This window comes from Danio rerio, chromosome 6, assembly GCF_052040795.2.
Source record: "Danio rerio strain M-AB ecotype USA chromosome 6, GRCz13ab, whole genome shotgun sequence".
Classification (NCBI taxonomy): Eukaryota; Metazoa; Chordata; class Actinopteri; order Cypriniformes; family Danionidae; genus Danio; species Danio rerio.
Window position 1 is genome coordinate 13,434,588 of NC_141026.1, and position 23,278 is coordinate 13,457,865.

General features: G+C 36.3%; 2 protein-coding genes across 9 annotated transcripts in view; one reads left to right on the top strand and one right to left on the bottom strand.

Moving 5' to 3' along the window:
• stk24b (serine/threonine kinase 24b (STE20 homolog, yeast)) overlaps positions 1-23,278 on the top strand; it is an 835,587-nt gene that overhangs the window by 59,784 nt on the left and 752,525 nt on the right. Inside the window, 5 exon segments of one of the 3 annotated variants that reach the window (NM_213477.1) lie at positions 798-943; positions 2,405-2,522; positions 2,605-2,667; positions 9,011-9,159; positions 9,304-10,049. In NM_213477.1, coding sequence (NP_998642.1) covers positions 798-943; positions 2,405-2,522; positions 2,605-2,667; positions 9,011-9,159; positions 9,304-9,343 — 516 coding nt within the window. In that variant the 3' untranslated portion in view covers positions 9,344-10,049. 3 annotated transcript variants of the gene reach the window in all.
• Positions 14,224-23,278, bottom strand: part of slc15a1b (solute carrier family 15 member 1b) — a 38,801-nt gene continuing 29,746 nt past the window's right edge. For 5 of the 6 annotated variants that reach the window (XM_087256176.1, XM_087256173.1, XM_087256174.1 and 2 more), the window contains 7 exons: positions 23,033-23,164; positions 20,319-20,365; positions 20,102-20,206; positions 19,352-19,466; positions 16,845-16,982; positions 16,493-16,600; positions 14,224-15,806 (listed from right to left, as the gene is read on the bottom strand). In XM_087256176.1, coding sequence (XP_087112302.1) covers positions 15,585-15,806; positions 16,493-16,600; positions 16,845-16,982; positions 19,352-19,466; positions 20,102-20,206; positions 20,319-20,365; positions 23,033-23,164 — 867 coding nt within the window. In that variant the 3' untranslated portion in view covers positions 14,224-15,584. 6 annotated transcript variants of the gene reach the window in all.

Sequence of the window (23,278 nt, forward strand, 5' to 3'; positions counted from 1 at the left end):
AACAGTATTTGCGAACACAATGTGCTTGTGTGCTGTGTAAAGCCTTGAGTGGTCACATACACACTCTTCCTTTGATGTGTGATCTGCGTCATGTGACGTTATGGCAAAGCGGATTCATAAACTTCTATTTATTGTATATAATCGTCAAAAGCGTAGCCCTCTCTCTTTTTCTCTCTCACATACACACACATAAGCATGCATTCTCTGCATAATTTCCATCAACTGTCATATCCGTCAAACAACATGGATGACACTTCAAACAACTGGTTTCATTTTTAAATATGATACAGCAGGATTTATGGGTAACCTCTAGTTTTCCTTTATATAAATTAAAGAGATCAATTTTCTTGCGGTCAAATAATTAAGAGGAGTAAATTTGTATATATTTTCACCTCAAAGCAATAATAGAAGTGGTGTAAAATTTGCTGCAAGTATTGCAAAACTCAATAAATAAATAAATAAATAAATAAATATATATATATATATATATATATATATATATATATATATATATATATATATATATATATATATATATATATATATATATATATATATATATATATATATATATATATATATATATATATATAAATATATATATAAATATATATATAAATATATATATATATTTATATATATATATATATATATATATATATATATATATATATATATATATATATATATATAATTTCAAAATCCTTGAGGGACTGTTGAATCAGGCATCAGCAATGAGGTTTTGTTTCATAGGACCTGTCGTGATGGTTTCTGTGTCTTTCTGTCTTCTTCCTCAGAGACCGACAGCCAAAGAGTTGCTCAAACACAAGCTCATTGTGCGCTTTGCGAAGAAAACATCCTACCTGACGGAGCTCATCGACAAATACAAGCGATGGAAAGCCGAACAGTCGAGAGCAGAGTCCAGTTCTGATGAATCTGACTCGTAAGACTGCTAAAATTACTTTCACATTTACATTTCATACAATTGTCTGCTTAAAAATTATTAATTTGGCGTCAATAATTCACCCTTAAGTCATTTCTTACTAGTATGTTTTTCTTTATTTTTCAAAAAAATATTCTATTCTATTATTTTATATTATTATGTTATGTTATATTATATTATATTATATCATATTATATTATATTATATTATATTATATTATATTATATCATATTATATTATATTTAAGAACATTAGAATCAAAACAATATTAGATCCCTTTAGCTTTTATAGTATATAAAAAAACAAAACAATAAAACATTTCTCAAAATATCATCCATTCTAGATAACGACATACAGTTTGTTTGTTTTTTTACTAACATAAAGGTGTGTAAATGACAGAATTTTCATTTTTGAGGTGGCTAAAACAATCCCCGAACACATTTTATGATTTAAAAAATGACAGAAATGCTTTAGATTTATATTGCTTTTTACATTTAATGTATTAAAGCTTCTTCAAGGCCATCTGAATGATCAGAAAAAATTGTGAAAAACGGACAAAAAAAATAATAACCTTGTAAATATGCAATATGCAATAATTTTTTACATGCGTTATTTTGTAAATTCAAAAGGTCTAAGTCTATTATTTTACGTATACTATGGATATCACACCTGAAAGACATTGTTCAGATGTTGGAAATCATGAGGTTTGTCAAGTAAATGTCCTCAAAGTTCTAATTTGTTTGGGATTTTCTATCTAATCCAGTTTTTGTCTTTTTTAGGGTCACAACAAGTGCACTTTTCTGTTCTGAAAACGTGAGGTGCACAGCACTGCCTTTTTCAGTTGACAACAAAAAAAAGAAGTGCTGTGCACTTTTTATGTCCCTATGAAATATTGGAAGCAATGACTGAATCAGCTGCGTATTGTGCTCGAGTGTTGCTGTTGATATTGCTATAATAGCAATATTTAATAATATTGTGATATTTAAAATTTGTTAAGTCATACATGTCCGGGTAACTCAAAACAGCAACTGCTAGTCTCTCCTCAAAAGTCTCTGTTGTCATTTTGATCAACACTGCTGTCACCTCAACGGAAACCCAGCCTTTGCTTTAGAGAAGAAGAAAAAAAAATGTGAATGACGTAACATGATTTTCTCCACTTAGAGTTGACTTTCTTCAACTGCAGGCACACAGAGCGCAATGGCTAAAATGCGAGGAGCGCGTAAGCAGTGTGCAGAATGCTTGTGGCCATCAAATCATTCAAAAACAGCGTTCGGTGTGATCGGACCCTTAGGCTGTCTTATTTGAAGTAACTGAAATAGTTTCCACATCTGCAACTACTTTAGCTGTGTATTTACCTGAATATAATTGTGCACCTTATAATGTTAGAATGTGAAAGTCATTTGTTTAGATCTTCATTCCTCTTATAATTCCTCCTGTTTTTCTTGTCTTTGCTCCTCTCAGAGAACCGGACGGCCAGGCGTCTGGAGGGAATGACTTTGGCAACGACGACTGGATCTTCACCATTCGAGAGAAAGACCCCAAAAAGCTGCAGAACGGAGCCAGTCTAGTGGGAGAGGAGGTAGAGGACAGCGTTTACACTCACACATCACCGTGTTCTTGTGGAAATGCTTGTTTATCTGAATGTGTGTGACGTTTCACAGGAGCCCAACAAGAGACCCCTGTCCCAGAGTCTGTCCACAGTCATCACTCCAGTCTTAACTGAGGTAGGAACTGACATAACAGTCATTGTCACCCTCAGTAAAAATGCTGGGTTCCACACAACCGATTTGTGCTGAAGGAAGGAATTAAGTTAACTTATTAGTTTTACAAAATTAAGTGGATTCAACATTAAACAGTAAAGTTGTCTCCAAGAAAACTTAAAGGGCCATGAAACCCCCCTGTTTCAGCAGGGTGTTTTCACACCTCTTGTTTGGAAAAAGTCAGAAAAAGTGGGTGTGTCTAGCTGTGTTTAGGTGGGAGTGATGGGGGAGGGAAAAGGGGAAGGATTTGAATAAAAATGGGAGTTTCCGTTTGGGCACGTGCTGATTTTCACTGAGGCAGAACAAACACACAGACGCAGGGGAGAAAGACAGTGACTGTGTTCAATGACGGTGGAATGTTTGACACCGCACGTCGTATAAGAGAAAAAAACTCTGCATTTCTCTGTAACTCAGATGCACTCGGTAGGTCAGAAAGCTGTGTGTGTGTGTGTGTAGACTAACCTGTCACAAAATGCGGCAAAAAATTAAACACGACGGTCGGTAAAAGTTTGCTTGCAGTGTTCACATGTTTACACTCGGAGAGCAGCATTTACAGCAGATCTTTTCGAAGCTAGCATGCATATTATTGAAGTGTCACCGCATACACAATAGAGCGCTGATTGGTTTGAACCAAGTTTTACTTAGGGCTGTGCAATTAATCGAAAATTCGGTTTCGATTTCGATTACGGCTCATAACGATTATGAAAAACCATTAATCGAGATAAACAATTATTCCATCATATACCACCTCCTTTCCAGTTCCACGTGAAAGTGACTGAAAGATGTGCTGTAATGTAACTTGCAGCATAGGATGCGCATCATTCATATGTTTAAAAGCACGAAAGAGCACATACTGTTGTGTGTGTGCGCGCCGTGCTTAGCCTCGGACAGGTATTGTGTGTGTGTCTGTGTGTGCGCCGTCCGCGCTTAGCCTCAGACAGCAGAGCACACGCACATCTAACGCCATCCTAATGAAGGCACTTTAATGGTCAAATACATGCACGGTGTTTAGTGATTATTCATATTAATCCTCATTTTTGCAATAAACAAACAAGTTTAGAATCAAAAGACACGTGAAAGAGAAACCATATCGGAGCCGCACTATTCTTAAAGTGACAGTGTGCGATATTCCTGCTGCTGTTTTTATTATTGATCAAACAACAAAAGGCCAAAATCCACTCGCTGCCACTCTTGACTGAAGGACTTTTTTTTTCTTACAGTGAAGATGCTTAAAACACAATTTAAACAGATTTAATAGCTCATTTCTAATAATTGATTTCTTTTATCTTTGCTATGATGACAGCACATTATATTTTATTAGATATTTTTCAATTAAAGTAAATAGGCAAGTCATGATGTAACAGTAGTTTCTTCTGCAGACAATCAAAAATATATATTGCTTAAGAGGGCTAATAATATTGAGCTATTAAAATAGGTTTCAAAATATTTAAACCTGATTTTTTTTCAAGCTGAAATAAAACAAATAAGCCTTTCTCCAGAAGAAAAAATATTATAGGAAATACTGTAAAAAATTGCTCTGTTAAACATAATTTGGGAAATATATGTATATAAAAATAAATTCTCAGAAGGGCGAATAATTTTGACTTCAACTGAAAATCGTTTTGAATAATCGTGATTACAATTATGACCAAAATAATCGTGATTATGATTTTTCCCATAATCGAGCAGCCCTAGTCTTACTCATGAATGAATGCAGCACACTCAGAGACGTAAAAAGGCACTCCTAGGTACAGAGGTCCAGTCTACACGCTGGAATACATGCTAAGATCTTATGGCCGTGATGCAGCTTCAAAAATTAGTTTCAAACCGGAAGTACGAGTTTGCTTGAAATAACGCAAAAACAACCAATTTTCACTTTTTAGTGAGATATACGTGTCCTAATAGTGTTTTTAGCCGTGTGGTACACATAAGGCTGTCAACAGCTCAAAAAAATGTGTTTTGTTGTTTCGTCACCCTTGAATTGTGGAGAAACAGAAAACATTATTTTTTTCAACAGATATTAAAATCAATGCAATAAAGGAGCTCTCCACTTTTTTTTGGAAGTCCTCTAGAGTTTTACAGTTTTTGAATCCAATCATCTGATCTCAGGGTTTGGCAGGAGCATTTTATGCTTGGCTTTTACACTCAAAAAAATATTTTGGGTTTTGTTCAAACTACTTATTTAACCAACAATAAAAGATAGATGATAATAGAAGAGCAAATTGGAATATGAAATGATTTGCAAAGTTTTCTGTAAATTAGAGCTGTGAACTTGGTCTCACGGTTTGGTTCGGTTACGATTATCATGCCATCAATTCAGTTCAATTCGATATCTCGATGCATCACGATGCATTGACGATGCTTTCCGTACACAGTTTTAAATTTTCTTTACAGCACAGCAATTCTTTTATTAAAATGTATGAATATATTTATCTACTATTTGTAATACAATGTTGTCCTTTAATACGCACAGTGAGATATATAAACAGTACCATTAAACAACACAAGCATTTATAGCAAATAAAGAAATATAAATATCCTGCTCGCTTTCTGAGCCTTGTCTACCAAGTTTTTACACCCCTTTGATTGGTTACGCGCTCAACAAAAAGGGCTACGATTGGCTCTTGCTCACTGCCGCTCTTCACAGATGAGTGACACTAATAAACGGCAGCGGTGGTCACAGCTAATCCTTGATAGAGACTGTGGAGAAAACTCTGCAGACAATCGCTTGTGTCTGTATCCAAAGGTATCGCTGTAACAGCCGAGAGGAGGGGAAAAGTCATGCCAGCAGGTTAAATGAGCCACAGTGAGAGACAGAGACAGAGAGAGAGAGAGAGAAGTGGAGTTTACTTTCTCTCAATCGCAGTGAAATAGGGACATCTGCTGTAAGTGTCAGTGAAAGACTGTCCAGCAAACACACACGCAGTAAAATAGTGCACAGCTTCTGCGTTTTTAAGTAGTAAGTATGGTAAACAACTGCCACATAGCGCATATGAGATAAATGACGTCAGTATATAGTAATGATTTTTACTGAACCGATACCGAATTGTCCTCGTATGCATCGCGGTGCACCGAAGAAACAAGTAATTTTGACACCCCTACTGTAAATCCTGAAATTCAGCTTTAAATTGCAGGAATAAAGTTCACTATACAACATATGAAAACACTTATTTTTAAAATATAAATAATATTTCACAATAATGCCTTTTTTGTTACAGAATTTATTAATAAACAAACACAGTAGACTTTTTCAAAATTATAAAACAATTCTTGATCTAGAACTTTGACCGCTAGTGTAAATTTGCATGTAGCTTTTCATATGGGAGTTTTCTTATGCAATATGTAGGCTACCTTTTCTGTAATTCACCTAGGGCTACTTTAGGATTTTATTGCTTCGCCACTGATATATTAAAAGATATCATCATGAAGATTAAAAGTGGCCCTCGAATGCTTTGATATCTTATAAGTATCTTTTAAAGGCGTCCGTCACTCCCTCAGGCCTCTTGCTAATCAGTATGGAGCAGTGAGGTGTTTGAGGAGGAGAGCGGAAAATAGAGGAATGCTGGGGGAAAGAAAAAAGCCCAGGGAAAAGTGACTGCACACTAATTTGTTCCACCATCTCCTTACTTCAAGGACAAACCTTCATGAGAGAGAAGAGCCTGAACTGGACTCTTGACTAGAAGAAGATTAGTTTAAGAGTTAACCATATGATGATGTGTCATGTGACCATAGAAGAATGAGATAAAGATTTATGCAGTTGCAGTTGTTTAACAGAGAGAACTTTTTTTTTAACACGATTCTAAACAGAATTTCTATACAGAATTCAAACAAAGTTTGAATAACTGATTTCTTTTATCTTTGCAATAATGGCAGTACATAATATTTTACTAATTATTCTTCAAGATACTAGTATCAGCCTAAAGTGAGATTTAAAGGCTTAACTAGGTTAAATAAGTTTACTAGTTAGGGTAATTAGGCAAGTCATTGTATAGCAGTGGTTTGTTTGGAGAAATAAATGGTTGAGGGGGTTAATAATATTGGTAATTAAAATGGTTTAAAAAATAAAAACAGCTTTTATTCTAGCCAAAATAAAACAAATAAGACTTTCTCCAGAAGGAGAATAATTATTCAAAATTATTAAAATTAATTAGCCCTTTAAGATATATTTTTTCTCCACTGTCTACAGAACAAACCATTATTAAGCATTAACTTTCCTAATTACCCTAACCTACCTAGATAACCTAATTAACCTAGTTAAGCCTTTAAATATCACTTAAAGCTGAATAGAAGTGTCTTCTAAATATTAAGTAAAATATTATGTACTGTCATCATAGCAAAAATAGAATAAATCAGTTATTAGAGATGAGTTATTGAAACAATTATGTTTAGAAATGTGTTGGAAAAAAAACTTCTCTCCATTAAACAGAAATTGAGAAAAAAAATAACTAGGGGGGCAAATAATTAAGGGGCCTAATAATTCTGACTTCAAATATATATATATATATATATATATATATATATATATATATATATATATATATATATATATATATATATATATATATATATATATATATATATATATATATTTACATAATACAAAATTAACAACATTTTGATATAAGTGACCCAATATTACTATAGTGTTTTAAATGAAAATAAATAGTTAAAATAAAAGTCAAAATATAGGTATTTATCATTATTCAGTGTAACATTTCTTTTTTTGCCAATAATATTAATTGCAGTTTATGCAGATACAATATTATATAAATACAAAAGTAAAAATGCTGCCGTTTTATATCCAGTCCCTATCATCAAAACCAAGTACAAATGACCATTTAAAATAAACATTTAAAATAAATAAACAGAGTAAATGTACAAAAAGGGAGACAAAAAGGGAGTTATTCCTCTTCTGCTTCAAGATCAGTAGTGTCATTATAATTCAACAAAGGTTTATAAAAAGCTTTTAAAGAGCCTCTTAATGAAAACCCTATTTAAACACACAAAAGAAATAATTTTATCTATCAATCATGTGAAGATGAATGTTTCCACTTAAAGAGAATAAGTGTCCCAGTGTAACACATTTCTATAAGTCGTTATACTAAATATTATATTTGAAATGAAAATCAGTCAAATCAAGTGATAGTGGCATAATATAATAACTCAATAGATTAAAATAGTTTAATATGAAGTTTGATTCTTTGATCACATGACTCTAGTTTGAAAAATGCAAAGAAGTTTTGCTGAATATTGCTAAATTAAATGTCACAAATCAGTGAAATTGAGTAATAGGGGCATGATATAAAGATTAAAAATGACAGTGAATTAGTATTTCATGCCTGCGCTTTGATTTTAAAATAGTAGAATGTAACGTTTGATTCTTTGATCAAAATTTTTTTTTATTTTTTACTTTTTTTTAACCATTTTACAGCAAAACCCCGTCCCCAACAATTTAACCCCTTACACATGAGGGAATACATAAAAAATAATAATGAAATTAGAATTTTAAAAAATCAATTAAAAGAAAACAACAAAAATAAATAACAGCTATTGCCATCATTATTACTTTACAGAGAATACATTTGGACATCAGGTTACATTGTGTTGCATTGTAGTAACCTCAAATTACAGTTATTTGTTATGATAACAAATGATGATGATAAGTTAAGTTACCTTCAAATATACAAATCTAAATATGTCATAATACTTTTCCACCTCTTCAGAAAAATACCAGTCTCCATTTGTAGACATGCAGTCATTTTTTGCATTATATAGACCTGTGTGTCTCTGAATCCACTGAGCCACCTTTGGAGAACTTTCTTCCATCCAATGTACTGTTACTGATCGAATAATTCTTGTTGGAAATACGCCAAGATATTCCGCCACACTGAATGTTTTCCTTTGTAAATAAAAGAAGTCCTGTTGCTCTTTAAAAAGAAAAAAAAGAGATGCTGTATAACGCATAAACATTTTAGCAGTATTAAACCTTTATTATGTTGATTCTTCAAAACCTTTTTTTTAATATACAGTAGAAGTCAACATTTGAAGTGGATCAAATGTTTTTCAAAATGGTTTTGCTTTGATGAAACGTTCATCAAACCTTCAAATGTTGACTACTGTATATTACTACTACAGGATATAGCCTGAGCTAAAGTAGCAGTCATAGCTGGTTAAATGTCTCATTAGCACTGTAAAGAATGTTTACTCTAGAAGCTGTGTCTGTAGTAAAAGTATGCTGTGGATAGAGTCATAAGCTGGATATCATTTGTGTGTGTGTGTGTGTGTGTGTGTGTGTGTGTGTGTTCAGCTGAAGGAGGGAGCAGGAGAGGCTGCTGCAGCGACGACGGTAAAGCCTGAGGTTCTGGAGCAGCTCGGAGAAGCTATATTTTTGGCTGAGGAGGCTTATCCAGGCATCTCAGACGTCATGGTCACTCAGCTTATTCAGCGGCTACAACGGTAAGGACTTCCTCAAGGGTCATTAGTGTTTTTAAATCTATTACATCTCCGTTAAACAGAAATCGGAGGGTGAAATATACAGGAGGGCTAATTATTCTGACTTCAACTGTACAAGTATTTCAACTGCCGTGTTCTCCTATGCAGGTTCTCTAGGGCAAGAACATCATCGTCATCGCACCAGTGATTACTCCATTGGCCTGTCCGTCTCTCTTAAGTCCCGCCCCCTCCCCCCGGCATCAGCTCAGCGAATCCTGACACCAGCAGACTCTGTGACGTCTACCCTGGAGGACCAGCTGTCCTTCTCAAACTCCTCAAAGCTTCCCCTAGTTTCACTCTTCTTTTATAATCTCCTGGAACACTTTGGAGTGTGTGTGCGCAAGTGTGTGTGTGTGTGTGTCATAGTGTGTTTGTAATGGAGACTGCTTAAGCAATGGAGAAAAAACCTAGATGTAACTCCTCCGGCTGAGCAGAGCGCGATTGTTTGGAGGCAGGTCGTTTTTTGCATTAACGCTTTTGGAAGGAATGCATTAAAAGTATGCCATCAGAGGGCGAGGAGGCCCGTAAAACAAAATACAAGATAGTGTGCATGACTCTGAACAAAATGCATGTGTGGGGACGGATGTGTGTGTGTGTGTCTGTGTGTGTGTGTGTGCGCATCCAAGCCCTGATGTGAAGGAGATTGCAGTATTCGTGCTGAAATCTCAGGTAATCCAGGAAGACAGAGGGCGCTATGTTTGGATTTGTGTACAGATCTGTGTATATAGTTTCAATTTTACAGACCTTTAAAAAGAGATGATGGATTTTTTTGCAAATGAATCACTGTGTACAGATGGCCAAGAGCTTCTGTAGATATTGTTAGAAACAAAAGAAAGGTAAATATTTAAAAAAAACAACAACAACAAAAAATCAAGCCTCTGAAATGGCCATTACTGAAATGCCTTGCCTTTTTATCAAATGTACATTTTTGGGGGTGCTCTGTTAATTTTAATAAGAAATTAAAGGGTTTTACTCAAAAAAAAATTATCTGACTTTCTTATTTTCATCTGTTTTGGACTTAAAATGTTACTTTTCGTCATTTGTGTTATAGACAAACTACCGGTTTGTAAACATTCAGGATGCGCGCAGCGAGGTTGCAGAAAAAAACAGGAGCGCTAGCATTTACAGCAAGTGAATGCTATCCGATGCGGTACAGAGTTTGTTGTTGTATTAGAGATAAGTTATATTGATTACATATTATATATATTATTTACATAATGCTTTCAGCGTATTATAACAGCTCGTCACCCAGTGACAACCACAGTTATTCTGCAAAATTAAGCGATGTGCGTCTGACAGGTCCATTTGCGACAGCACCCTCCCAATGGATATTGGATAAGGTGAAATGGCCAAACATCCAGCCCCAAATATACAACTATCTCATTAAAACTCCACGTGATTCTACAAGAGAGAAGCTAAAGGCCTACAAGTCTTTGGATGCCTACAATTTTGTTCTGTGTGGTCATGTGCAAGAGATAATGTTCCATGATTACCAGATTCAAAACTGTAGCGCTAAAAACCGAGGTTCTGCCTAGCCAAATACAAGGAAAGAAGATGAAACTGTACAAGGCCTGGGTAATCATCAACGAGCAAAACAACTGCATTCTGACAGTGAACTGCATCTGTACGGCAGGGTATGTGAAATTACACTTTTACATTTCATTCTTAGAAACTGTCTGCAGTTTAATGAACCATATTTAACTGTTTTTGCTGAAATCATTGCTGCAGTCAAAAATGAGTAATGTGTATGATTCAGCATAGCCTAAACTCACCTGATATGAAATGAGAGAATTAGTTAGCTTTTTGTTGAGCATTTTTAAATAGGTCATCATTCCATTCAGCTCTTCTGATGGCCATAAGCCAAAGACGTCTGCTGTTGGCAATAAAAGCAGTGTGGTGTACGGTAAAATCAAAGTTTTGTATTTGGACTTCGATTTTGGCATCCTACCGCACAACACCACATGTTTGCTATTGCAACCGGTCTATTTTTGCAGTCGGTATGGTATGGTTGGTAATTCCCCTATTAAGCCTGGTTCATACTTCTGCGTCAAGTGATCGGCGTGACCCACGGCAAGCCTTTCACGGTGCAGTGCATTTATACTTCTGCGCACTGTTTCTGTTGCTCTGCAATAACACTTCTGAAACACTAGCTGGCAGTGATGTGTTTGTGCTTCACTGGTGTTTTGTTTTTTCTGAATGCTTCCTTAATGTACAAGTGGCTCATACTCACTCATTTTGAGGCAGGAACCGGCGCACGTGCAACAACTTTAACCATAAGATAAACACAAAACAAAACTTTCCATCTGGAGTTCCTTCACGGGACTCCACACCTGTAAACACTCGCTCCAGCAGACTCGCGCGGCTCTCGGTACTGCTCACACTCATCGATACCTGGCCGACCAATCACAAATCTTGTGCTACGCGTTGTTGCGATGTGTATTTACATTTTTTTAGAGGTGCGCGTCAGCGACGCCAACAGCCATGGTGAGGACTATGCGTCCACGCGTAGGCTGCGCAGTAGCATACGCGTGCGCTTGACGCAGAAGTATAAATCAGCCTTTAGTTTGATAAATCAGAGCTTGAGTTCATTTTAAAGGCCTTATTTCATCCTTTAGTCTAAGTTTAGGGCTTTATAAATTAGTATGAGTATGTTAGTCTTCAAGTATATCTATAAGCTAGTGTGATACAAAATAACAACAAAATTTGCATTTAGAAGACATAAAACTGATATAATCATGTAAAGTTTGTCACTTCCTCCTAAACGGATAATCTTTTTTTCACGTCACCTCATACTTTACTTTCTCATTAAATCTTGACCAATCAAATGCTCTCTAGTATCTTGCATGCCCCGCCCCCTTCAAGACACTTTTCATTTGATGCACTAGAGCTCAACTACTCTCACTAGCAGAGCTGTGAGAAAACAAAACTATTGGCTGCTTTTTAAAAGGGGAAGGGCTGCTTTATGTCCCGCCCTCTTCATTTTTCAGTTGCGATTACATCAAATATCAAATACAAACACATTTCAAAGGCCTTCACAGGATCTTTTAAATTTGCGTAATCATAGCATAAAATGATGCGTAATTTGGAAAGAATATCCTCAGTAATTACGTTTTGAAATATGTTTCTGAAATATTTTTCGGTGTCCCCTCCCACTGAATTAATTGACAGCCGTTTAATATTGCGTATAATTATATCAACAAGACAGGACGTGTGCAAAGCGACCGGGATTAAAAGATCTGTTCAGCTTGCTGTGATGATCAGTCGTCATCACGTGATCAAGAATGAGCTTTACAAGTTTAAAACAGTGCGTGTTTGTAATAGACAGTCAAATATATGTAATTCTTCACCACAGCTGTGTCAGTACAATTATAAAAGACGACGCTTCAATTCCGGTTTGTGGACATTAAATCCAGCTTATTTTGTATGTTAACATAATGGATGTCCATACTGCAGTGGATATTACCTTGTATCCTGTTACATTTGCCATGCAAAAACACGTGTGTGTGTGTGTGTGTGTGTGTGTGTGTGTGTGTGTGTGTGTGTGTGTGTGTGTGTGTGTGTGTGTGTGTGTGTGTGTGTGTGTGTGTGTGTGTGTGTGTGTGTGTGTGTGTGTGTGTGTGTGTGTGTGTGTGTGTGTGTGTGTGTGTGTGTGTGTGTGTTTATGAGAAACCCGCTTCACTGCAGCTGTTGGTATGATGGATCTATTGATGTTTAAAGTTGTACTAAATGCACTTGAGAGTACAGTGTGTGTGTGTGTGTGTGTGTGTGTGTGTGTGTGTGTGTGTGTGTGTGTGTGTGTGTGTGTGTGTGTGTGTGTGTGTAGCATTCTTGTCCATCACTGCTGTTTATCTACATGACGGCTACAGCTCTGACACGCATGTGGGATTGGTGGGCCGGGAGAACTAGCTCATTCGCATTAAAGGCACAGGCAACAAAAACAGCTCAAATTTCCAGATTTAAAAAGGTATAATAAATCATCTGATGGGTATTTTGATTTTATTTTATTTTACAGACACAATCTGGAGACACAAAAAACTCATCTTAAATCTTGAAAAAGTGTTAAAATAGGTGCACTTTAAACATCTGTAAATCAAGACATTTACTAGATATGCTAAAATGAAGAAACTGTTTTCTAAAAATCATCTGAAAATGTAAAAGAATTAAGCGACTGGTTATAACGATCAAATATTTGACAATGGAGAGTAAAAATTGCTTTGGTGTAGATGTATTTAGGCATGTAACTCATTTTGTTTTATATATGTGATCAAGTTTCTCAGATAAGATTTCTTATCTTGCATCCTAAGTAAAGGTTAAAAATTACCAAAATACATATCTTTTTTTATTTATTTATTTATTTATTTATTTATTTATTTATTTATCTATTTATTTTTTTGCAGTGAAGGTAAATCAAAAGTTATCTTTATATTTTATTCAAAATGTAAGCATTTTTTTTAATGTAAAAACGGTGTGTTCAGTGGTTAGCACTGTTGCCTCATAGCAAAAACGTAGCTCTTCTGGTTGGCATTTCTGTGTGGAGTTTGCATGTTCTTCCAGTGTTGGCGTGGGTTTCTCTGGGTGCTCCGGTTTCCCCCACACTCCAAAGCCATGTGCTGTAGGTGAATTGGGTGAACTAAATTGGTCGTAGTGTGTATCTTAGAATGTTTGGGTGTTTCCCATTACTGGGTTGCTTAAAACATATGTCGGAATAGTTGGCGGTTTATTCCTCTGTGGCGACCCCTAATAAATAAGAGACCAATCCCTTAAAGCAGGGGTGTCCAAACTCTGTCCTGGAGAGTTTAGCTTCAACCCTAATCAAACACACCTGAACCAGCTGATCAAGCTCTTACTAGTAATACTAGAAACTTCTTGACAGGTGTGTTTAAGCCAGTTGGAGGTAAATTTGGCAGGACACAGGTCCTCTAGGACCGGGTTTGGACACCCCTGCCTTACAGGAAAGGTAAAATTAATTAAATAAATGCTTATTATAATATATTTATAGACAAAAGATTTTCACTCCGAGGCAGAATCTATGGTAAATAGGTTTTTATTGAAGAACTTCATCAAAAGTTGATTCTTTCAGATCTTATTGGACCCAAAATGCATTTACAGTCATGTATAGAAAAAAAGAATAATTTAAAAATACACAAGAAAACACTGAACTCATATACAAGTAATGTGGCACGTTCTTACTGTAACCCCTTCAAATAATGCAAATCTAATCATGAAATAAGAGGCGATACTATTTCACATAAAAGAAATCCCTTCTCAATACTGTCTTTCCCATGAATGGTTATGTTTAATTATTTAAAGGCACTTTAGAATGTTTCTGGAAGATCCAATCCAACATTAGTACTGTCAAACCATTAATCATGACCAAATTTAAAGCTTACATTTGCATAATTATTTTGTGTACTGTGTATAGTTATTTTGTACATAATATATATACAGCCTGATCTCTCAAGGAAACGTAGGTGTTTTACATTCTGTCAGTTTAGTGGCTAATTCGTACGAGTTAAGTCGTACGAAAATGTACGATTTTAAAGAGAATGTGTGGCACCCAACCCCACCCCTAAACTCAATCGTCCTTGGGGAATCAGCAAATTGTTGTACATCATTGTACGAATTGGATCGTACAAATTCGCCACCAAATCAAAGTTACGAATTGATGTGAGATTGTTTAAAGATAGACAGATCAATGTATGTCAATGTGTATAGTATGTTTATTTACATTTAGCAAAATTGTATATAAATATTAATACATATGTAAATAATTGTTACGTGTATATACATGTGTGTGCATTTGTTTATACATAATACATATACGCAGTACATATATTACGCAAATGCAAACTTATTTTTACGCGATAATTGTATGTGGTTAGTCACGATTAATTGTTAAACGGCACTAATGAACAGGACAAGTGTTGCTTTTAGTACAGTCTGGAATCGACATTCAAAGTAATATTTAGCATTAGCATATAGCACTCACTTTTATTACTTTTAATAATCACTTTTATTACTTTTTCTATTCATTTTTCACTTTAAATTTAAATTTTTTTTAACTGTTTTTCCATGATAAGAGTCAATTGTCAGAGCAACACTTGTTTCGATCCATCAATTTATTGATAGTAACATAATAGACTCATAAATAAAGTCACCATCACACGATAGTGACACATTAACAGTCTGATACCCTCCAAAACTACCAACCCTCAAGCCCACACTCTTCATCCCAAACAAAACTTCAATTTAGGAAGAATTAGCATTTCCTTGGGCTGATTTGAGAATCTTTTCTGCTACAACAAATCCCACACTTAACTGTTTAAGAAAATGCTGGATCAGTCATGACGTGGAACACCTCTGATCAGGAGGGAAGAAAAAAAAAATGTCTAGATCTTGGTTTGCTTGATGTTTGTGTTCTCATTGTGTACGTACGCCATATTGTCTTTGGCCGTCATTTGCATTTCTTTCCTTTTCTTGTCCTCGGGCTCCAACTCTTTAAACTTAGCCTCGATCTCATTCGGGTCGATATAGGTGTAGAAGTAGGCCATGATGGCGAAGATGATGCTCACAGCCACCAGAAGAGACGCAAACAGCAGATATTCAGCCCACTACAACGACAAACACACCCGTCAGCTCAAATGCCAACAACAATTTAAATGACGCCCCTGTGCCCCCACCTCTAGATCTGCCCCAACTGCAGAAGAATAAGAATGCACACTATTTTGACTTTTTGAGCTCCACAAAAGTGATTCTACAAAAGTGGTCAAAACATTTTAAGGCTGGAAGCTGAGGCCAGCTTCCAGCCTCCACTGCTGAGACTGCAGCTCTGCACAAGACTTTTGACCAGCGGAGAAATGAAAATGGTCGTGCCGAACTGAGTCTGGTTCTCTCAAGGTTTTTTTCTTCACTCTCCTATTGGTGAAGTTTTTTCTCTCTCCGCTGTCGCCACTGGCTTGCATGGTTCAGGATCTGAAAAGCTACTCATCGATGTATTTGCTCTTCAGTGTCTGGACTCTCAATAATGACTTCAAACCACACTGAACTGAGCTAAACTGAACTGAACTTAAACACTACAAACTGAACTACCCTGATCCAGTTACTGTGACCATTTATGTGAAGCTGCTTTGACACAATCTACATTGTAAAAGCGCTATACAAATAAAGCTGAATTGAATTGAATTTTACACCCAATTCACACCTGTACTCAGCATCGCACAATTGTGATCAGATAAGGCCTAAATTCCTTCAGATGAGTGTTTATTTAGAAGTGTAGATAAGCTGTAGGGCTGTATACCTGATCCGGAAGAGATCCTGCTTCAGCCACGATGAGCACAATGATGTTCCCCACAGCGACGGTCAACAGCCAACCAGCCTGCAGGACCGACTTCATGTTGCTCGGAGCCTACAAGGTGCAGTAATAACCAAATGATGACATGCAATAAAACAATACTGATCAAATCTCTCTGAATGTGCTGCTTGTCCACACTACTTCTTTAAAATGAGCTGAATCAATTCAATTCTTGAGTTTATTTGAGACAAATTGTTTTATGCTCAATCTACTAATATTTGTAAAAGTAAATTGATTTGTTTTGGGTCAACATGAAGGAATTGTGCAGAAGGCAGCATTTTTAACAGTGAATCCATACCTGTGAATAGGAGAAGTCGAGGCCGGTGACCGAGTACACCACTTCACCACAGGTCAAAAGGAAGTATTGAATGACCTGCCAGGCCATGTGGATCCTATTGGGCTCCATGTCCTGCACTGCTTCAAAGCTCTCGCTGCACTGCACACATTCACACACACTAGGTTTGATAACTAGCCACAGTGTTTAGCAAACTGACTCAGGGTGCTTTCACACCTACACTTTTGTTTCGGAACCTGTAAATCTCCTGGTAATCTTGCGTCTCCCTCCCGGTCCTCAAATACGTTGCGCACCCTTCTCACCCCTCCCCAACGCATCTCTCCTCGCTCTTCAGACATGTCGCGCGCACCTTGTCAAACACCACCAAACCACCACCTCCCCTGACAGCTGAGCGAGACTGTGCAAAATAAACCCTGACACTCTGATCAATGAGAGGAGAGTTTAATCACACGTGACTTGTTTAAGCTCTTTTGGTCTGATTAGAAATTGCAGTGTGAAAGCGAACCGCACCAAGAGCAAAGAGCAACAATGTAACAATTTTAATCCCTGTTTCGGAACAACTGAATCGATTCACAGGTGTGAAAGCACCTTCAGTCTCCAGACTAAAAATCTGTTAGACTACTGACCAAATATTCCATTTATATTAGTTGAAGAACAGCATAGATGAGCTCTCTAATTTCATCTAAAATATCTTAATTTTTCTTACGAAGATGAACGAAGGTCTCAGGGGATTGGAACAAAATGAGGTTGCGAAATTAATGAAGCGATTTTCATTTTTAGGTGAATTAACCCTTCAGTTACATGCAGGGTTTCCGCAGGGGTCTTAAAAAGTCTAAAATTTAAAATATTGAATTTAAGGCCTTAAAAAATCTTAAATTCACTGTTCTAGGTCTTAAATATTTTTGCACAGGTCTTATTTTTCCGATGTCCATGTAACGCTACATCTAATGCTCATTTAAATTGTTTTTTCTTGTTGTTGCTTGGTTTTCGAGGTGTTGTAGTTCTTTATTTCACTAGTCCAATTGTAATTTGCGGTATTACAGCTACAAATAAGACCGACATGCCCTATACGGACAATAGCCAATCAGTTTTCTGTTATTCAACTCAATTGTGTAATAATAAATTATAAAAATAATTAAAAACAATTATCTTGAATGATATTAATGATATGACCTAGTTCCAGAAGCTTTCTACTTCTCTGTTTATTCGTCTGATTTTACTGTCTATTTCTTCTGACTGCCCCCTGTCATTTAAAGGGCACAGTTTATGATTTAATATTAGTATTATGGTTCTTCTGAGTGTGCCAGTTTAGGTTCAGTTCAACACAGTTCAGATGTTTTTATAATAATTTGTTAAAAAGTGTCATTTTGGGGGCGTTTACACAGCTCGCTGTTTTAGGGGCGTGTTGTTTTACATGAAAATTAGTTTCAGCTTCCCGCCCAACGTAACAAGGGGACGGAGCCTAGAGCTCCCCCGCTCTGTGTTTGCAGCAGACAGAGAGAGAAGCCACAAGAGTGAGAGGACCAGCATTCAGCTGTACATGTACGACTCGGTCAAGACTTGAAGCGCCGTTGTATGTACCCTGATAGAAACCTATGTAACACCTAGTTAAGATCACAAGGAGCATCTGTGTTCACGAGAAATGCAAACGGCTGAAGTTTAAGGTAGACGCAATGAAAAGTACACGTTTGCAAACCTACTTAAAGGTACAACCAATAATTCCGATTAGAGCGATAATGTGGAGAATATTGATCTTGTGTTGTGCCCAATAAGACTTATATCTAAAAAATAGAGCAAGGGTGTTCCTTTAGTGATATCGCTTTGACTCACACGCTGAAAATGGCGGACGGGAATCAACAAACTGAGGACATGATGATGCACCTGTCAATCAATATTGGTGGGCGAGGGGACCGCACTCCTACGTCAAGTTGCGGTCGCTCTAAAAAACGCTCCAATTGGTCCACCGTTTTTATGTTGTTAAACTGAAAAAAAAAGGTATAAAAGCCTTGTCTGTTTCGTGAGGTGCGCGATGTGGTGCCACGCGAAAGTTTAAATCAGCCTCAAGATGTTTGTTTGTTTTTTCTGTAGTTCGCGAGTGCATCTAACCTGTCTTTAGTACTGTTCAATTTGAATACATTTATTTTACCACTAATTTTGTGATTTTGCATTTTCTCTTTATGTGTGTGCGTTTTTGATATTGCGATACAGGTCTTAAATTTAATACTTGATGGTCTTAAAAAGGTCTTAAAAGTCTTAAATTTGACATTATGATATCTGCAGAAACCCTGTATATGAAGATTATGTCATCCTATAGCCCTCTAGTGGACAACCCTGGTCATGGACCAGTTGTTTAGGTGATAAACCACCACAAAATATACATTTCTGTCCATTTATTCATCTTCATAACATTCCAAACCAGCATGATTTACTTTTTGAGCAGCATGCAGAAGATTAAGAAAGTATAATATTTTGGGCCTATTTCTATGTAATGCGTGGCTGTTTAGACTTACTGTTTGTCCGAAGGCGAAGGTGCTGGGGATCAGGACTGTGTAAGTGCTTCCAAAGCCCAGCTGCATAATGTAGTGGCACTTCCCGTCGCCCCCGTCAAAAATTGTAAAGTTGACTCTGGGAAGAAGAGGCATCAAATCAGTGTAGAAAAGCAGCCAAGCAACAAGTTTGCTCTGTATTTTTATCTCTATAAACAGTTAACATGTCCAGTCAAGCCTGAAAGTATTCATATCTCTGGCTAATTCTGGTTTAAAGTTACTTTTATTCAACCAGCAATTTATTTTATTAATATTTCTTTGCCCAGAAATTACGCAGGCTTCTCCCAAAAGATAAGCCCATTTACACGAGGCATCATTGTGAAATAAATATTTCATTAAGTAACTTTTAATCAGAATTTGCCAGGGGGGGGCGAAGAAAGCGTTCTTGCAGGACTCCCAGAGTTCATCTATTTTGGATTCATCTTAAATGCCTCCTCCATCTTACCTCAGACATGCTCAATAATGGTCATGTCTGGTGACTGGACCGGCCATTAGTTAATGATAATAACATTTTTTTCATGTATAAGTAAATGTTGAGCTAGGATTCATAAATGCTGTACATATATTATTAATTAAATACATTAACTAAATATGCATTAGGAAACTTAATTGTAATGTAAAGTGTGACTGATTTTCTGAACATTTTGAAATGTAAAATGTATCTAAAATGACAGAATCAGCCATGTATTTGTAATCAGACAAAACGACACATACTTGCCATGGGGAACCAATAAGTAAACTGATGCATCCAGGGGATCCGCGTGCACATTATCAGACTTCACTGACACATTCAGCCGATTCTCCCAGCCATTCACAAACCTGAAACACATGTCGGCTTTCAGTCAATTTGATTTAGGCGGCCAAACATCCGACACAATTTTAAAATGATATATACAGTACATAAAAAGAAGAAGTGAGAAATGAATCAAACCTAATGGCATTCAGGCCTTGCTCTGGTTTCTCAGTAAGGTCATCGAGCTGTGAATGGACACCAATAGTTGATTAGAACACATAAACATCAAAATGGAAGTAAATATTAGGTATTAAAGCTGCAGTTGGTGAGTTTTGCCTCCTTATCATCATACATCATCTTTAAATGGGTTGTGTAATGCCGTCGCTTCTCAACTTGCATTAATTTATTCACAATCACAGATTCTTTGTCTAGAACAGGGGTGTCAAACTCTGTCCTGGAGAGTTAAGCTCCAACCCTAATCAAACACACCTGAACCAGCTGATCAAGCTCTTACTAGATTTACCAGAAACCTCCTGGCAGGTGTGTTGAGGTAAGTTGGAGCTTAAATCAGCTGGGGGTTTGGGCACCCATGGTCTAGAAAGTTTGACCCAAATGGTAACACTTTACTTAAAGGGGTGTTGTCTGTCATGACACCTTTATAATCATGACATGGCACATCATGAATATGAAGGTGTCATGACAGACTTATGAAAGATTATAAAAGATTATTATCTCAGTTATGTAATTTTAGGTGCAAATATGTTATATTTGGAGGTTTATTTGTTATGATGTCTAGACATAACCCCATCATAACATAACATCATAACCTCTTTCTCTGTATCATGACAGCAAGACATTAGATACAATGTAAAATGTCATAAAACTGTCATAAACATGAATGTTTTTCTGCTCACTGTTCTCAGAGCAACACAATTAATTTGTCAGTAAATATTTTGTCAAATAATTTAATAACAGCATAATTTTAACACATTTTCATGTCAAATTCAATTTGTATCAGTGCTGTCGAGGTCAAGAAAAATATTACTGATGGTGTTACTGATTATGAAATTTAAGACAATAGACCCTTTTCACATGACGTCACGCTGTGCTCGTTTTCACTCCACGCTGTGTATCATTACTTCCACCTACAAAGATCTCCCCATAGAGAACTCAAACAGCTGAATATCCACTACAGATGATGACTACGGCTGTTTTCTGTTGTCTGCATTCAACATGAGATGTCTGACCAAAAAGAAGAACAGAACATCCAGATTTCCGCTTTAACCAAGAAAATGGGACTTTAAACAAGTGTATTGTGTTGTGTTGCTGTCATTACTGCAGATGCAGTTCATCTGTACTCGTCAGCATTTGTCAAATAAAGATTTCAGATGTCAAATTAATTAATTATTTTATTGTGTCCTGAAGATTAAGGAACGAATAAAACTCTGATTGTTTTACTGTGGTTGTTTACAGTGGACACATTTATATTATTCACATTCTACTGCTCAGTTCTCTGACATTTTTCCTATAGGTATTTTATTCATGAACATAAAACATTTATGTCTATTTAATATTTAAATAAAATGAAATAGAATCATAAAACAATTATCTTAATAATAAAGCAAAATCATCATAAAAATATACAGTTGCAAAAACAATACCAAGAAGACAACATTTTAATTCAGTATCATTGATAAACAATGGCGTATTCCTATTCTTAATAACTTAACAATCGTTTTCAAACTCAGAAAGCAGTTCAGCATTGGAAGAGAAACATTTGGCCACATGCCCAGTACTGCAATAGTCTTAAGTCAGATTGAGCAATGTTAATATTTCCATTTGTAAATTTTTCAGAGAAGTCTCCAAGTCTTCCATTCATTCAAAGGTAAACCGGAACTAAAAACACACTGCATTGTAGATAAGGAGAAGAGAAGTGACGTCATTGTGAAAAGGGTCTATTATAATGGGCTTAAGACAATCATGTTTATGACAGATTTATGACAAGTTATTTGTCGCGTTGTCACCATGAAGACACTGACAGGTCTTGGTAATATCAAGTTGTCCTAAAGACAAGACGGTAGTGACGTATTTGGCTATGTCAAAGATCTCTGCCTTTTGCAGTTGTTATAAGCATGCATATAATCACTTTCATATTCATGACTTGTCACGTCAAGTTTGTTTTACGAACACTCATTGTTACTAATGCATGACTGTGTATTGAGTATATATAAGCAGTATCTGTAGATTTCAATATTCATAGCACTTGAACATGGTTGCACTTTATTTTACAGTCCTGTCCTGCATGTACAATGAACCACCAACTATTCCAGCATGTTTTACGCAGTGGATGCCTTTCCAGCCACAACCCAGCACTCGAAAACACCCATACACTCTCACATCCACACTCTCATACAACACTATCAAATTTGTATATTCAATTTCACCTATAGCGCATGTTTTTGGATTGTGGGGGGAAACCCGAGCACCTGGAGGAAACCCACGCGAACATGAGGAGAACATGCAAACTCCACACAGAAATGCCAAATGACCCAGCTGGGACTTAAACCAGTGACCTTCTTGCTGTGAGGCGACAGAGCTAACCACTGAGCCACCATATCGGCAAAAATTTTATTTTAACCCAGAAAATACGCTTATTTTCCTTAGATCTGGTTCTCTTTGAAATATGAACCTTGATGTGAAACAATGCAATATAAATTGTGACCAGCTCATATTTCCAGTGAAAACCTGTATATGAAATATACATATATAAAACATACTGTATATGTACCAAAAACAATATTAAAAGCCAACTGTTTCGAATGGGACTAACAAAAGGAGATTTTGGATCATTTTTAACCAAAAAGGTTTACAGACCGCAGCTTTAAGGAAATACAAAGACTTCAAAATCTTACCGTATTTCTCATTCCAGCAGCATTCATTAAAACTGTGTGCCTGGTGCCGGTCTTTAAAAAGGCTGTATCATTGACTCCTCCAGCAGAGATGGTCACATTCTCCTTGTCCAGGGTCAAGTATTCACTTGAGGCCTGGAGAAACACAATATAATACCATTTGTTAGATGTTTGCATATACGTTTATGTCCTGGGGTTGATGTTTTTTTTTTCTGAAATCAAACAGGGGTACGTTTCCCAAAACCATCC